Below are 18422 nucleotides of genomic sequence, written 5' to 3'. Positions count from 1 at the left end.
GTTGCTTGGGGCCCTAGCTTGCTCTGGGAACAGATACCAACTTGACAGTAACAAATACACAGATACTGCAGCTTTCACAAATACCATTTCATTGCTTGCAACTGTATGACATGGTTGGTGGTCGGCTGGTTTCTAATGCCACGCTCTCGACAGTTAAGTCAACTGTGCTTTTAAACTCAACTGGATGGTGTACTTGTAAATCATTTTCTATTCAGACACCATGTGGGTGAAATACGTTATTCAGTCCAGCTGCACAGTACTGTAGTATAAGGGCACGGATACAAGCAGATATCTGTAGATGAAATGCAGCCGAGATAAGATATCTAACAAGTGTATGAGGAAAAACCAGGAGAGAATAAAATGTAAAAAATTCTAGAGTATTCAAAGATAACAGCATTTAAAAAGGAATTAAAATCTTTTTTGCTGAAACATTCCTTTTATTCTGTATATGAATTTATGTCTTTTGATTCATCAAGTGTGTAAATGTAATATGTAGCTGATTAATTTGTTGTATTTGTGTAAAGACAATGAAATTAATGGTAACCAGATCTAGATAATATTATTCAGATGACAGACGCCCTATATTAGGGTGGTACAGTGTATACTGCAAAGATATGCACGAGAATTACATGTAAAACTGACAATTTCCCTATCCAAATGGGTGTAATACCTGTATGTATGGATCGTTGAATGATAATGATATGAATAAAAATGGAATAAGACAGTACAGGCATGTTACAAGCATAAACAAAGTGAGAATCCATAGGTTCTGAATATTAAAATATAAAAGGAAAATATCGAAGAGGGAGGACCATGTCAACTTACAGGCTCTTTTGTTATTACGATGCATATCCTACTAGACTGTTTCCTGAACTTCTTAAGTTCATAGTGTCGATATTCAGTGAAACTGTGACTGTCCCTCAAGGTTTAGAATATGTAAGATTTAATCAAGAGAAGGGTTATCCACATACATACTACAGACAAAGGTGAGAAACAACAAATTTTCTCATCGAACTTTCAGTGAGCATTCCATTCAATTATTAAAATAGGGAACATCACTTCCTAACCCTTTCTGAAATAACCACCATCTTTATATTACTACCGTTTTCAAAAATGTGTGACATTAAAAAATGGAAGCAAACAATTACTGGTCTCAGCACTGCTACGTACATATTGTAACGGGAAAAACTTTATTACCTGAAGTGGGTTGTGTGACCTTCCAGCTGGTGGATATGTGACCAGTCCACCCTGGATGTTGGAAAACATTGACGGACCAACCCAGGGACTGCAGAAACTCCAGGAAATGAGGAGACACTGTTGATTCTGACTGCTGTAAAATTATAACAACTGTCCTCATGAAGTAAAGGCAGTAGTAAAAATTCCTGATACAAAAGAATCCCATATTACAATTAAAGAGTTACTGAATAACTCACCACATTGCTAAGAATTTCTTCAGCAGTCTTCTGTCCGGCTCGAACATAGAATACATGCACAGTGTCACAGGTACGAGAGCTCATATTATCGAGTACTTCAAGGTCATGACAGAAACCATCCAATGATGTGTTCAATGCTGTCAATCGTGAGCCCACATTTCCCTGAAATAAAAGATAATTCAGAAATATACAACGCAATGAATTGAGAGGTTAACTTTTTCACTTGACAAAACAATGGCAATCTCAGGATCGTCCAAGAAAAGTCTGGAATCTTCTCTCATTCTTTTCTTTATCNCCTCCATTACCGAGATACAGGGCGCTCATATTATAAGGTAAGGTTATAAAAACCATCTTTTAAGATCATTTTAGTGAAAGTTTCATCCTTCAAGGCGTACCATTCACTGCTCAAATACTAAACAACCTACTACCATTGCCGAAATACAGGGCGCTCATATTATAAGGTAAGTTATAAAACCACCTTTTAAGATCATTTTAGTGAAAGTTTCATGTTCCTATCTCATAGAATTTAAGAACAATGATGAATAAATAATTTTCGAGCAAAATTTAAATGGCCGGCTGAATATATCACCGCAGGAGCCGCGGCCGCGGAATTTAAATGACCATGTCAAAGGGTTAAAACGTAAGAGGGTTTCCTCAACGCTTGAAAAATTTGTTCAGTCTTTATCATTAATATCATAACATTCTGGAATAATATCTATATTATAAGTACACTACTGATTGGGGCACACAGTAGTGTAGGTGGTTGATGCACTATGCTACATGCTGTGGGGGGGGGTGTAAAGAGCGGCCAGCGCGTAAGGCCAACAACCTCACTGCTATCTGCGAGCCAAATGTCTAGAAAATGTGGGAACCTCGATGTCTCACAACCCTATGGGCCTCGATGGCCTGTTACAGGGACAGCTTTACTTTACTTACTTTAAACTACATTCCTTGCAGTAATGAATCAACTGCATCATCCAATATGTTTTCTACCCAAATACAATAAGCGACAGTAGACATGTGCACCTCATAACAGCTAACCTCAAGCTCAAGCTCAAGCTCAATCTCAGGTAACCTTAAGTTAGATTCATGGTCAATGGCACCAGAGCAGGCTTCTCTGAGTTTCTTCAGTGTTCCCCTGCTAATCATCACTTCACTATAGCTCCATACTCATCTATCACTGCCCCTTGTGGCATGCAACCAGGTAGTGCATTAACACATCCTTGATTTTTTAGCCTGAGAATTCAACTCTGACCCAGATCTTGGCTGGTTACAGAGAAGGAAGTCAGTTTTTAGCAAACATATATCTTTAGTTTAACCCCCGAGTGTCAGATCCCATGTTCAGCTGTATTCAGGCTGAATACACACTAACTGAGCCTTTCTTTCATTGTTACAGATTTAGTGAAAGCAAGAGACAGAAGACGTCAGAAACATGTGACAAATGATGGAAGGGAAGAGGTCAATACATTAAGCTATGCTTTTGATGATGATGGACCCCAGATCAGAGACTAAATTTCTCATGAAAGAAGGAAATTCACAAAAGGAATATGTCCTAAATTCTGCACATATGGGCATGGCTCCAGAAATATGGTAGTCCACCTCTCACAGGCAAAGTCATGGAGAGCACTGGCTAGCATGAAAATATTTCTATGAAACATGCTGATGGTCTGCAGGACTCGAGGTTCTCAAAGCGGTAGTTACGGAAAGTTCTATCTTCTGTGATATCACAGACTATACAGCGGTATATCCCAGGAGACATAACCATGCACACTGAAGGTCTGTTGGCAAGTCCATTTTCACATGTGGATAGTTGATTAAAATTGTATTCTGGTGCCCTGCATATGGATAAGTGGAGACAACCCTCCCTTCCTTAAAACAAATTTAGATTAAGCTTCTTAGGATAGAAGAAAACATGGAATGCACACGTCAGCAACTCACACTGGCTGCATCAAGGGACAGAAAGCCGAAGTGTGAGAGAAACAGGCGAGCAGTCTGGAACTCATGGCAGGCAGGGGGTGGGGTGCACTCAGGGAAGGGGCCATCAGTTTCTTTACATCGCTGTTGACCTGCAGCAGTTTCCAATGCAGTCTGCTGTTCTACCAACTGGGACAGATGGGCATGTTCTGCTGCTACATTGGGATCCATGAGCAGGGACTCCATGCTGGGAATGGACCGGTCCCTGTACACACAGACAGACAAGTTCCTGAAGACGTATCAACATACAAACCTCAAACTTTGTCTAAAATGAGACTCATGGTTGGGCTGGGACAGGTTTTCTTCAAGTACTTTGGTTTTCCCTGCCATTCTTCATTCCACCAATTGCTTCACAATCACCCTCACCTATCATCTGGGGCTGGTACAACAGGCCAGAAGTGGCTGCAGTGCAAAGGGCTCATTCCCTTCCCACTAGCAATAAAAAACACAACATTTACATATTATTTCTATGATAAATGTAGCATATACTCACACTTTGCACTGTGGAATACGATCCACATTTTCAGGGAAATACCGGTGCTTCACATCGTGACTCACACCGACATCAGCCATTGGCACCGGCCGCCCAGGATTAGGTGCATGGTATTTTGTTCCAGACTTATGACGTGGCAAATGTCTCAGCTGCATTGTCCATGCATGACGACCAAATGGTCCCCGGATTAGAACTGTGACTGTTGGCTGGGGATCTGAAATCGATTCACAACAACAAATGTTATTTCCATCTAATATTAAGGTAATGGTAAAGTTGTCCCTGTTCTTAAGTACCACACCATGATGATATATGAGGGAGTGGAAGTATAGCTCCATGCATCCTTAATCTTGACACTGGTTGGAGGTGAGCAGTCAACTTCATGCCCCAGATGCCTTTCTGTGCAAGAGGCTGGGTGCAGATGGAATCAGTCTTGACACTGTGAAGAAGAGAAATATCTCCTCCCCTTGCTGGGTATTGAACACTGGGTACTGATTTCAATTTATGGTGCAACATTCATCGACGCTCTGTAATATATTCCTATAGAAAATGATCTGACTTACCTTGGTCATTTCCAAGAGGTTCCTCAAGCAATGCCAGCACTGTCGAGTTCTCCACAACAAAGTAACGAAACCTGTCAACAGCCATCTCTCTCGACAAATGATCTCCCCCTGGCCAGGAGTTGCAGTGTCTCAGGAGAGCCACTTCATCTAGTAACGACCACAGGGACTCTGCTCCACAGGGTGATGGGAAGTAACCAACCTACAAACAAAGTGAGCTGTACAATTATACACTATCAATTCCTTGAGCTGACATAGGACCTCAAGATGTACCACTGCCAATAGGAACACTTACCACCACACCCCTGGCCAGGCCATAGCTCAAGCGGTTAGTCGCTGGCTTCCAACCGCAGCAGCCCGGGTTCGATCCCGGGTCTGGTCAAGTGGGATTTGTGATGGACAAAGTGGAACTGGGGCAGGTTTTCTCCAAGTACTTCAGTTTCCCCTGCCAATCTTCATTCCACCAATTGCTAAACAATCACAGCTCACCTATCATCTGGGGCTGGTACAATAGGCCACAAGTGGCCGCAGTACAAGGGATTAGTCCCACCCCACTGTGGTCCAATGCATATGTATCATCTGAATCCCATATCCTTAAAATCCATTTTAATTTATTCTCATCCTTCAGACAGTGGATTCTACCAACTGCTGTTTTTAAGGGGACAAAGACATAGTTACTGATTATGAGGTCTGGTGACTAAGGCTGGTGGGTCAGACTGAGCCCACAAATGAAACACAAATTTATTCTCAGCTGTTACACATTGAAAATGTTATTCACAAAATTCATTCACATAATCAGAAAACTGGTGTACAGTGTATTGGAAAGGCTAAATAAACATAAGCTTCATGTTCTTTTATGACGAACCTAATTCAAAGCCGCATGTGAACAGCATTTTGGAGAAATCTGATGAACTCAAGTAGAAAGGGCTCTGCACATTTGAAGCAGAACAACGCAGCAGCACACAGTGTAGAAAACTGAACAATGGGGGACTATGGTATGTTTAGGATGGACATGTTAACAGTAGAGGTCTACAGCTCCCATGTGCCTTGCATTTAAAGCAATTTTGATCTCTTGAAGGAGCTTGAAGCAGAAATTCTGCCATGCACTTTGAAGGATATATAGATGTAAGTCTGGAATGTTAGTCAACATATCACAGGCGGTAAACTCTGGTGTGTTGCAATATGTGCTGCATTACTGTCAAATGTGGGCTGATGGTGGAAGGACACTTCTTTCAGCAGTTACTATAATATCAGGCATGAAAAGTGGTTTAAATGAAGAAAACTTCCTAAATGTGGGGAGAACCTCCATTCCATTGTGTATGCATGGATTTTGGGGCATGTCAGCTTCAGAGGCAATCTGCGTGTACAGAAGTATCAAAGAAATTCACAACAGAAAAGTTATATTCACATATCAGCATATACACATATTTAGAGATGATGTGGAGGGGAGGAGGAGGAGAAGGGGCAATGGGTGGTAATAAGGCTGCTGGAAACAAAGGAATATGCCAGCATGTGATTCTTCTTTTCTGTTTTCTCAAGCTATGACTTCAGTCCAGCATTTGTACCCTTCAGAAGTTAGTGAAACATCATTGTGAATCAGAAAGTTTAATGTGTGAAACAGCCTAGAGTTTATCCAGAAATGCTACTCCCAAAGCTCACAGCATGAGAGGCACTATACACACCTGTTCCAGTATAATAGTTAGTAGAGCCTCGGCTGCATCCCGCACTCGCATTGAGGCTGGCTTCAATTCCTTCTCATCCTTCATACGAATAGGCTCGCCAGGCTTCCGCTGTACAAGAAACACCATCATTATGCCTCTCCTCTGGAGAAACACATCTCATCAGTTGGTAAAAGGTAAAGTTGTCCCTGTGCCTAATTAATTCGGCACTATGCCATGAAGATGTATGAGAAGGGGAGGTACAGCTCCACCATTCTTGACCTCGGTACTAGATGGAAGAGAGTGGTCAGCTTCATGCCCTGGCCACTTTATCCCTAAGGAAATCCCCCCCCCATACAACCTGGATAGGAGGTTTGGTGGGACCCAGAGCCTGTCTAGAAAAATCTTTCCATGCCAGGAATTGAAGCCAGGCCATTCACACCACAGCCTGTCTGCCATACTGACTGAGTTATCCCAATTCCCATCATTTGGTTCATGAGACATCAGCGGCAGAGGTTATGTGACGTCGAGTCTGGAGGCTGATTATGTGTGATAAGAGGGAAATGGCAGAAAATGATGGACAATGACTTATTTCAAGGTATAACCCTGGCACCTGACAGAAGAGACTGGGAGAAACTAAGGAAAACCTGTGACATGTTAGATAGCATGCCAGCCAAAATTCAAACCAACTGAATCTCAAATAGATGTCAAATGGATCACTGTTGTGCCAGTCTCCCTATAAAATACTGAACATACAAACTAATACGTAATAGCAGTAAATTATTAAACAGTTCTATTGGCTACATGACTTGAGTGCAGGGATTTCAGACTGCCTGCTGCTTGCTCTTGGCAGGCCAGATACTGTAACATCGGAAACGGTCATTTTAATTGGTATATAGCAGAAAATGTTCTATATGCAAGCTTCAAGGTTCTTATGGCAATCAGCATTCTGGAATGGGACACCATACAGTTTGGTAAATGCAAATGTTCTGGAGGAACCTGACATCTCCTTCTTCGCAGTAGAAGCACTACATAACATCACGTCCCTAGACAACTGTAATCTCAGTTGTTTTGCATGTATTTCTCTTTTAGCAGAGTGTTTTCCAAAACATAAGTTGCACTAATAACAACTATGATGACGACAACAATGACAAATCGCTACTACCGTTCTACTGTAACTGCTGCCGCCACCACCACCACTACTTTCATTGTATCTACTTCTTTTAATTTGTTTTGAAACTCATCTTCGAATAATTCTTTAAGGCAAAAGAGATGCGATGGGCAGCAGAACATGTACTGCAAAGTGTAATCCCATGTTACCGGTGCGAAGCTTGTATTCACAGAACATCTGAATGACATTCCCCAGTGAAGCAGCTTTCCGTGCAGCTTACTTGAGACTTGGAGCCAGATATTCCCAGCTCTACGACTTCTAGAACAGTAGTAAGGCATTCCTTGTCCTCCAGCAGGTATGGGTGAGCCACAAGCCACACTGCAGCACACTGAAATGCTGCAACGATGGTCGAGTGAAGGTCCTTCGAATGTGCGGGTGGTGGACGTGAGCACTGGTACACAATGTAGTCACACAACCACTTCACCGCACGTTTACATTCCAGGGCATCTGCAATAGATGATCACATGCAGGCAACAAAAGCAACTGAATATATGAAAAGAGACAAATAGTGTGAACATTAGAAATAGAAATGAAAGCAATAATACAACTGGGATAAGCCAGGTAACAGTAGAAACAGATCCTTAAAAATCATAAAGGTGTCCTCACAAAAATTATCAGTTTTAAAATAAGAAATCTACTTAACAGCAGCAGTAAATTTAAAATAAAAAGGGGAAACAAAACGAGGGATATATGCCAGACTAAGGTAAACTACGCAGAAAAGGAACACAGAGTAGATGCCGCAATATGAAAATAGCATGACTGAAGTGTGGGAGTAAATTCTCAAAAGACGACAATGTGCAGTACTTTCAATCAACTGACAGTTGCCCGAGGATGGCCTTGTAGGGCCGAAACATGTTGCAACAATTAAATAAAATGTGATCTTAATGACATTTTATGAATTTCAAATGTGATAATGTTGTATTTTAGTGTCCTGTTGCACAGATTCGTATTCATAATGTGTATATAATAACCATCTTTTAGTGCATACAATTTCACTTGTCACTTCACACTACATGTTTCGGCATCATTCTGCCATCCTCAGGTGTATCAATCACGTTAAACCACTGCACTGCCTGCCATCAAGTGTCCATTTAAAAATGATATAAAATGTGTTCGCCATCATTCAATAATAAAATTTATTTATTAAAACTTGTTAAGATCTATCATCTTACATGTCGTATATCAAACTCGTGTGTAATGCATTCATATGCTATGGGAGTCATTCTTCTTATGTTTTGATTGTGTATATATTGTGTATATTGTGTGTATAGCAACAGGCGTGACCAGAGTGGTTTGAATGGCTGTTGTGTTGCGATGTGGAAGGCAAATGGAAAAACTACCACATTATCACTTTTCCTGGATAGTCTTTTTCCAAAAACAGACACACCATGTATGCGAACCAGAAGACGTAAGAAGATGCTGGATGACCTTGGGGACAGAAGAGGATATTTTTATTTGAAGGAGAAAGCTCTGGATCGCATTAAGTGGAGGAACTGTTTTGGAAGAGACTGTGGACCTGTCATCTGACAGATTACTACCATGTTTACCTGTGAGTCTCCTGGCTGCATGCAATAGAAATGTCATCATTATGTTTTGTTTTTTATCAAAGAAAGCAATAATTCATTTCATATGGGTAGAGAATAAAGACCACAGATAGCAAACTATGTATGGAAACACAACAGAGTAGACTTCCATAAATAAGTACAATCAGGTTCAAAAGCACCACACATGCATGCACAGAAGTGTGAAAAAAATCCTTCCTATCCACTACTTTATGTTTCATCTGTTCAGTTTAAGTTCAAGATACCTGAAAGAACATTTCACTACAGAGGACAAATTTGATTTTTATAGCCCTCTTATAAGAGATTTTGTATGGGCAGTAGGTGGCCAATCATTCTTCAGGAATATCTCACAGATAACAGAGGAAATACAAGAGTATAAAGCATGTTTGAATAATGTATTGCATATATCAACTAACCAGTATTTAAACTCTGGAAGTTCAATTTCTTGTTCTGTATTCTCTGAATAGACATCACACACAGGAAGGCTCTCATGAATGTTCTCATGCCTCACATGTAGCTTTTTTATTGCTAGTGGGGTGGGACTAAGTCCCTTGTACTGCGGCCACTTCTGGCCTATTGTACCAGCCCCAGATGATAGGTGAGGGTGATTGTGGAGCAATTGGTGGAATGAAGATTGACAGGGGAAACTGAAGTACTTGGAGAAAACCTGTCCCAGGGCCACTTTGTCCTCCACAAATCCCACTTGACCAGAACCGAGATTGAACCTGGGCTGCCGCGGTGGGAAGCCAGTGACTAACAGCTTGAGCTATGGCATGGCCTCTCTCATGTAGTAAATTTGTGCTACTTAAAAACAGGAAAGTCATCCCTGGCCTTAAATAATTAAGCACTACATCATGAAGACATACAGGGGGAATGAAAGTATAGATAAACGTATTCTTGACCTTGGCACTAGTTGGAGGTGAGTAGTCAGCTTCATGACCTGGCCACTTTACCCCCCTTGTGCCCCCATCAGACAGGATGCTGGGTGGGCCCCAGATTTTGTCTGGACAACATGGAGAGAAGATAAATCTTGCCCCTGCCAGGACTTGCATTACAACCCCTCGAGCATCTGGGGTGAAGCCAGTTGCTATATCAACTGTGCTACACTGGCTCACTGCATGCTACTTAAAATAACTTTAATTACAATAAGTGCACAAATATTAAGTATGAAACATAACACAAAAAACAGTGAAATAAAATTTTAAAAAGACAGTAAGATAAAAACATCCTACAGTGAGATTTGTATAACAAAATTTCACATATTTACATAAAACCTTATATAGTACCTGTTTCTCGAATGTGGATCCTAGCTAAGCCAGCAAGCAGCTCCAAAGCAGCAAGTGATACATTGAGATCTGTCTTCCATGAAGAGATCAATCGATGACATACAAGGTACGTTGCACGCACAAACAGAGCATGGGCAGAATCTGTAGAAAGACCACGATATGAGTACAGAAAAACATACACTGAATATGAACTTACAAAATAATAAATTTTGAAATTATGATCTGTTTTATGTACAGTATGAAATTTATTAATTAGTCCCATTTCTCCCTTTAATCATTTAGAATTTATCTACAAAGTAGTTATCTTCATTTAAGGACATTTTCTTGAGAATATTAAAAAAGTAACCAACCAACCAAATTAATCTACTGTAGACTCTTAGTATTCTTATTCAGGAAAAAGGGCGACTTCAGTGGTAACTATGAACTGTGCTAAGTGATGCTATTACATAAGCAGAAAGTAAATTATAAATACAGTAAATTAAATATTACTGCTGTAATTGCATTAAGTGAAGGTGAAACATATTAGCACACTAACTACAGCCTTCATTTTGAAAATGCTTGTTTGCAGTTTCTCCAGCTCTACTCCTTGACATGACTATACTAGACACAACATGTACAATACGGACCACAAACGGATCACACACAGAATACTTTCAATTGTACATAGAATCAAATAGAAGAACACATAAATGAGACAATGATGAGTATTTATTTGTTAAATCAATATCATTCATTAATATTATTACAGTCCTCAGCTGCTCAGAAATTGCTAATAACAATGTACAATTAACTGCAAAATTTACAAACACTGCATGGTATTAATAATTTCTAACTTTCAGTTGATGTTCGTTTTTTGTGGGTTATTTAATGACACTTTCAGTATGAATACTAAAGTGTCACTGCCCTCACATTATTATATGGCATGGAAAAGGTCTGGACATAGAGATTAGCTTTATCTAGTGGGCCTAAAATTAATTTAAAAAATTTGCATAGGTGGAGTCCAGCTGGGTCCACTTGGCATGGCAGCCACTGATTGGCCTATTGTACCTGCCCCGGGTGATTATGATGATGAAGAATTTGGTGGAATGAAGATTGGCAGGGGAAACCGAAGTACTCAGAGAAAACCTGCCCCAACGCCACTTTGTCCATCACAAATCCCACTTGACCAGATATGGGATCGAACCCGGGCCACCGTGGTGGGAAGCCATGGACTAACCGCTTGAGCTAGCCCTAGTGGGCCTGAGTAGGTGTCTATTTCTACTTGATGATGGAGACAGAATACATTTCTGAAATGCTGGGGTTTCTTTAACCAAAATGAGATGACGGACAATGTCCTATATATGCCTCAGTACAAATGATTTTTATTTATTCAGCAACACCTTTTCAACCGCACAGATGTACTGTGATGGAAGAAAGGTGAAAGGAAGTGATAATGGTTCATTTTAAGGTACTATCCCAGTATTTACATGGAGAGACTGAGAAAAACCATTGAAGAAACTCAGGGCAGGTGGTCTCTAGACCAAAAAATCAAACCTACAATTTTACAGAAGCAGTACTAATGTCTACACTAGGCCGCGCCATAGCTCAAGTGGTTAGTCGCTGGCTCCCCACCGTGACGGCCCGAGTTTGATCCTGGGTCTGGTCAAGTGGGATTTGTGGTGGACAAAGTGGCGCTGGGGCAGGTTTTCTCCGAGTACTTCGGTTTCCCCTGCCAATCTTCATTCCACCAATTGCTCCACAATCACCTTCACCTATCATCTGGGGCTGGTACAATAGGCCAGAAGTGGCCGCAGTACAAGGGACTTAGTCCCACCCCACTAGCAATAAAAAAATGTCTACACTAAAATGCCGAGTGATGTTTACTACCACATCTAGGAAACATCTAGGAAACGCTACAAAATATGTAACATTATACAACTCTAAGAGTTGATGATGATGATAATAAACTCAACAATCTTCAAACTTATGGAAAATGGAACAGTTCTACCCAATTTAAATACTGTTTCTAATTATGCCTGCACAAATAAATAAATAAAGAAATAGTATGGTCATATTTTCTGGTTGATTATCCTAAAGAAGTAGGATAAAAAGTTTGAACTGCCTAATTAATTATGATCTCACACATGCAGAGTGACCAGCATCTGTTAGTAAAACAAACAAACTCAGTAGCCTGTAGTCCACAAGTGAACTATACTAACCAAGCAACTGCCGCTTGGCAGCGAAGTTAGTGCCAACTTTAATCGATAGAGAGTGTCGCGTGATCAGTGCAACAGATCCCCACGACCATTAATCTCGGTTTTCTAGACTGGAGCCACTATTTCCTAGAAATAGCTCCTCAATTATCCTCATGAGGCTAAGTGGACCCTGTTCCAGATCCACTACTTCTCAGAAAATCTGGTAGTGCCGGGAATCGAATCCCAGACCTCTGGATCTGTGGGCAGGAACTCTGACCACTAGACCATTTTTCACTTAATATAAAATCTGAATACTGGCAAAAACATAAACAACTGAGTTCCAATTCTCAAAGCAGCATACAATAATGGACTCTAGAAAAATATTGCTCATTTTATCTATCAAACCTTTACATTTTGGTCTACTGAGTGACTAAAATATAAAAAATGCAATAACACATCAAATAAGTTCTGGAGAAACAGCTAACTTCATCAGAATTACAAAGAACTAGGTTAATAATGACATGCACATTAGTAAACTAATGAATCATATAAATCCACACACTTCTGGCAACACTCAACAAGTACATGAACTTCAACGACTAACTGAAGTTCAAGTAAAATAGACAGGATGAGTGCATGTTTCTTTACTTTTGTTCAGTCCAATCATCGGGAAGTCAATGAACATCATGTTACCAAACGCCCCAGCTGATGCTGTGCCATCTGACTGGTCTTGAGTCTCGGGTGAGACATCATCCATTCCACCGAGGCTCACGCTGCGATAATCACTCGGAAGACTGAGTGAGCTAATTGTATCAGAAGCTAGGGATGGACCAGCCAAAGAACAGAATAATAACACATCACTGGGGAAAACACAACAATAGATACAGTAACATAACAAAAGTAACATAAAAAAACAACATTCAGGCTAACTTCCAACAGTAAGAACTGTAACAGCAGATAACAGAAGTGGTTCACAGTCATAGAACTGGAAAGGAAATAAACCTGTGAAGATTTGAGGGTCTCATAGCAATGATTAAGGATTCTGGGATGTCACGCTGTGTAGTATTATAGAAGTTCACTGACGTTTTAAAGCAATGTACCGCCTCCATGCTCGGGGTCTATGAGTAAGCCATGTTCAGATTACTCTCCTTGCTTGCCTAACTTACTCTTAGTTCCTGAAGTTGGAGGAAGCAGTTCCTTTCAAAAGTCAGTAAACTTCTACCTCATTACACAGTGTCACGTTCCAGAAGACACAATCAAGCCTCTGTATCTCAACACTGCAATTTAAAATATAAAAAGATTTGCTAATGGTGTAAAAGCCAAGCTAATATCAGCCAAAGTCAAAGTCCCATTGGACTGACGGTTGGTTGGTCAGTCAGTCAGTCAGTCACTAAGTCTTGGTGTCGAGCCCCACCTGTGGCTCATGACCAGACATTTATTACTGTTTGACAGTTACGGTCTTGTTTCTGTGGGACGTCCTCTCTGATGAGAGGATGGGTCTGTCTTTCGTATATGCTCCAGGACCTTACCAACACAGTCTTTCTCGGGTCAGAGTCTCTCGGGTCTTGTGACCATATTTTACTGTCTCAGATTTGAGACTTCCCTTCTCGTCACCTCCTACAACTTGCAGGTCACAGATATCTTCAGCAGAAAACTAAGAACACATTTGGAATCTTCTTGTATTATGCTAGGCCTTTAAACAAAATGTGTTTGGATTTTAACACAACAGTTTATAAAGGATTACAATCATTGCTTTTTTAAAGGCTTAGGCCATACAATAGCTCAGAAATAGGGAAGTATCAGGGAAATAGATACCACATGATCCCAAAACAACAATCTAATAGTTTATTCTAAGCTGATACTAACATATAATGCTGAAACATGGCCCCCTACAGAGATAAACAAAAGCAATATACATGGAGTGGATATGAAAGTTCTGGGAAACACTGACAGAAAATCTTGATGGGACAGAACTATATAATAAACTCCAAGAAAAGGAGCTGGAGTCAAAAAGTTGTTAACAGAACTAGAACAGAAATTATTACAATGATTTGACCATATAAAATATGAATATAACAAGGATCCTGAGAAGGAATTCAGAATTAGTACTCATATTTCAAGAGAGGAGACCCATGGGATGATAAAGAAAAAGATGGTTCAGTTAGTTACTGGAAGACAGCAAGAAGAGATGTGTTGGGCATTGAAAGGAAAGACTGTGGGTTGAAAGAAGAGATCTGTCCATTGACCGATACAAAACTAAAGCAATACTAGGACCAGATATCCGAATGAACTGGAATTTTCTACAAAGATATGACATAAATGCAGCATACAGTATATAAACTAGATGCATACAATTTTGAATGAGTTTAAACAGTTAACCTTCAAACACTTCAAAATAGTAATTTAATGAGTGAAAAAGTATTGGGAGTTTGCTGATAAATGACAGAAACAATTTACATTTTTCTCTTTATAGTTCCTGGGTAGACATTCAGAAACATGCAATGATACAAACAAGTTTGTTCATAACAGAAACAGCATTTACACAACACTTTAAACAATTCCGTCACATTTTGTACGACTAGACAGAAGTCATATATAAAAGAAGTATATACTCCAATAACGAACAGTGGAATATCTATTGTATAGTGCTCCTTTTAGGATTTTTTTTTTAACTATTTTCAAGGATCTATAGTCTACATCAGTGCCGAATATCTTCCAGTTATGGTTTTGCTCAATTCAGTGTTCAAATTCACTGCTCCATAAATGGGGAATTCACTGTAATAGAAACAATTCTGCAAACTTGGTGAAGTCAATGGATGATCATACTGTGATGTGACAGATGAAAGCCAGAATAAAGGACCCTAAAAATTTATCCATTGCTAGGCAATGGCTCCAGAAACACATTTCCATAGAAACCAATAAACATGATCATGCATCAACAAATACCTGAGCCATCACTAGGCAACAGCCCAGTTAACATGTCACAGAACAGTGCAGGAATTGTTGGAAGTTGTGTTTTCTATTCGGTCTGCACCAATGTTATATAAGGGGAACCATCAAGAGTTGTGAGCAGTTGTGGGATAGTCGCCAGCCGGAAAGGAGCTAAGCCCGGAGGCAGAGGTTCCAGAGTGATTTGTAGAATGTGTAGATTTAGTGGGGGTGTCATGTGTAGTTACAAATTATAAGGGCCCAAAAAATCCAATTACCAATATTCAGAAATTTAAGCCATTATTGCTCAGGTATTGTGGTAGTACACTGGAGAAGTAGTTAAACTGTCCTAGGAATGATTAGGTTGATGACATATGGAGGAACCTTAAGAAATGATACTGTCAGTACACTGACAATAAGTCGCACAAAATTTGGAATTGTCAATACTCCATAATTGTCATAACTGTTTCATAATGTCTGGACAAAGTCACAAGATTCTATTTGTTTCCTTTCAAGTGTAAAGCTTCATCAAACTGACATAAATACACTATGTTAAATTATGACTAAACATTAATAAATCATGATAGCACAGTCAAAAAGTTAGCCTGAAATAGTTATAATACCTACAAAATTAAGCCATTAGGGTCAACAGTGCAGTGCAAACCTCTTTGAAGTAAAAATCTGATAAGGAACAAATTAGATAAGATAAAGTAACCAATGCATATGGTGAAAAGGCTTACAAGAATAGTGAAGTGTCAAAAGCTATAGGCTGGAAGGTGAAAGCAGAAAGAAACAGCATTTCCTCCACAGCAAAGCAAAACCTGACATCACAATGTAACAAGTGTAATTACTGACATTATCAACACAAACACAAACAAGGGCTGAGTTACTTATTTCCAAAATGTACCAACTCTATAAATAAAAAAGTGAGTTTGGGAATGTTATGGTTTGTTATTTAGTTATTATATTAACAAAACACTACATGTGCAAAATCATATATATTCATTTGACACTAGAAATTGACAATTTACATATGCTGATGAGAAAACTAGGATGAATAACTATACTTGCCTACATCTGGTGGCTTTCATATTTGCATACCAACTTTTGAGTCATGACTTCTATTTCAGAACATGGAATTACATACCTAAAGTACTATTACTTCATTATAATACCGCACATTTACCTGAATATATGATAACCTCAAATCTGTTAATTCCTCCTAAAATCAGAGACTTTAATAATAATAAAAACTGTAAAATTATATTAAAATATGGTTTAAGCAAGCAACAACACACACATAACCTCATTCTCTTGCATGTTATTAATGCCATATTTTGTTACAGTTTCAAATTAGTAAGTACCAAATATCACCTGCCTCTTTCAGAGCAAAACTTGTAAAATGAAAAAGTTTTCTTGCCTGGTGAACTGAGGGTTCATGATAAAATACACTTTTCACTGTGTATCCATTTTTTCTTAGTTTTACCTTGCTACACACTCAAGACATGAGCTCATGTTTCCTTCTGAGATCAACACTGAACAGTTACAGTTTTGAAAAGAAGCAAAACAAAATTGAAAGGTACCCAGGTTCAAATACAGTTCTCTCTTAAAATAGCAGTCATATCAATTTATATAAAAGGTGAAAATTAAGTTGACATATTTTGGAAATTAAAATCTCTGAGACCTTAAAATATAATAAAAAGCAAAGCAATGTATTGGGCTGAGCACGTGCACAAAATGAAACAGCGAGAGATTTCATCCGGATGCTTTCAGTGACCAGCTTCATGAAATCATACAACATACATACTTAATGTATGCAGCACAACAGATCACTGCAAGTCACAGTGCAAGGGCTGAGAAGGCCCACCCCTTATACATTCATTCATAATGTATACAGAATATAAAGCAATGATGCTATGACAATATTGTACAAAGTACAGACACAAGTGGTACACAGTTATGATAAATACTCTATCACACTCACCAGACGACAAGATATTGGAAGTGCTATCACTACCTAGACAAGTGTCTGGTTGTGTCACTGGTTCAACTTCCTCAGCAATAGCAGAATCCTGCACACTTAGAAGCAGACCACCTGAAAATGCAAACCCCACAGATAGGATAAAGTGTTCTTCACTCCCAAACATCTAGCAGTCAGATATTCAAAACTCTACTTCTAATCTACTCTCCTTCCCTTAAAATAGATATTGCAGCATGCAGACCCACTGCTGGGCAACGACCGCAAGACATGCAAATATGAGCCATTACTGAGCACCATCTTCACAAGCAAACATGTTCCCAAGGCATCAAATCCACATGTAACAATAGAGGAACTGTTGGAAATTGAGTTTTCTATGTGGTCCATGCCAAGGCTATAGAGCAAGGATGAATGAGGCACAAGTTACTATTAGCGAGCATGCAATGATGTGAGGACAGAAGCTGAAGAATCTCCATTGTTAGGAACTATTACCAGGAAACAATTAGTGACAGCAGACTGTGAAGATTGAGGGTGTGCTCCAGTGATTTGTAAAGTAGCAATAGTGCCATAATTACCGGCAGTTACAATCTGTAAGTGGTAAATAAATTGAGTCACCCGGTCTACAGTCACTCAATCATGTGACAATATATACACATATGTATGGCCTGATGCTGCCCTTCTATTTAAAGTTGAAACATGTAGCACATGAAGAGGCACTGTGCATAATCTAAAGACAGTCATATAAATAACTGGGTGTGTAAGACAGTGTAATATACTTATATTGTAACCAAACAAGTGAAACCTCTTACCTAGCAACATCTGAGCATTCTGTGGGTCTGATTCCACTTGCAATGCGTTTATCAGCAAATTCATAAGACGAGGTTTGAGCTGCGCAAATGTCAGTGGACCTCGTTCTGAACTTCCTCCTCCAAATTCTTTAATGGTTAAATTCTATTGAAACATGAATAAGGTATGGCTTAGGGCATGCCTGTAACTTCATACAATCATTAATAATAGCTTCCATTACATTCAAATGAAACTGCAAAAATGACCGTTAACATTAATGATGTATTAACTGCTTCCCTTCATACACCAACATGAGCGAAAATTGAGACTACTGCTAGAATTATAGCTTCGTACCTATTAATTTTATTATATTTATACATCATATACAGCCAGGATAGCATAGGTGGTATAGCAACTGGCTA

At 39.4% G+C, this 18422-nt stretch overlaps 1 protein-coding gene across 9 annotated transcripts in view; it reads right to left on the bottom strand.

Moving 5' to 3' along the window:
- LOC111872173 (ral GTPase-activating protein subunit beta) overlaps window positions 1-18422 on the bottom strand; it is a gene marked incomplete at its 3' end in the record, with an annotated part of 34606 nt that continues 16184 nt past the window's right edge. For 4 of the 9 annotated variants that reach the window (XM_033754561.1, XM_033754564.1, XM_033754563.1 and 1 more), the window contains 13 exon segments: window positions 1-23; window positions 1198-1330; window positions 1434-1595; window positions 3372-3612; window positions 3901-4114; window positions 4461-4659; window positions 6140-6247; window positions 7507-7733; window positions 8834-8848; window positions 10135-10275; window positions 12957-13127; window positions 17221-17331; window positions 18024-18165. In XM_033754561.1, the coding sequence (XP_033610452.1) occupies window positions 1-23; window positions 1198-1330; window positions 1434-1595; window positions 3372-3612; window positions 3901-4114; window positions 4461-4659; window positions 6140-6247; window positions 7507-7733; window positions 8834-8848; window positions 10135-10275; window positions 12957-13127; window positions 17221-17331; window positions 18024-18165 (1887 nt within the window). 9 annotated transcript variants of the gene reach the window in all.

Source organism: Cryptotermes secundus, unplaced genomic scaffold, assembly GCF_002891405.2.
Source record: "Cryptotermes secundus unplaced genomic scaffold, Csec_1.0 scaffold581, whole genome shotgun sequence".
In the NCBI taxonomy this organism is placed as follows: domain Eukaryota; kingdom Metazoa; phylum Arthropoda; class Insecta; order Blattodea; family Kalotermitidae; genus Cryptotermes; species Cryptotermes secundus.
This window is presented reverse-complemented; position numbering and strand designations above follow the sequence as displayed.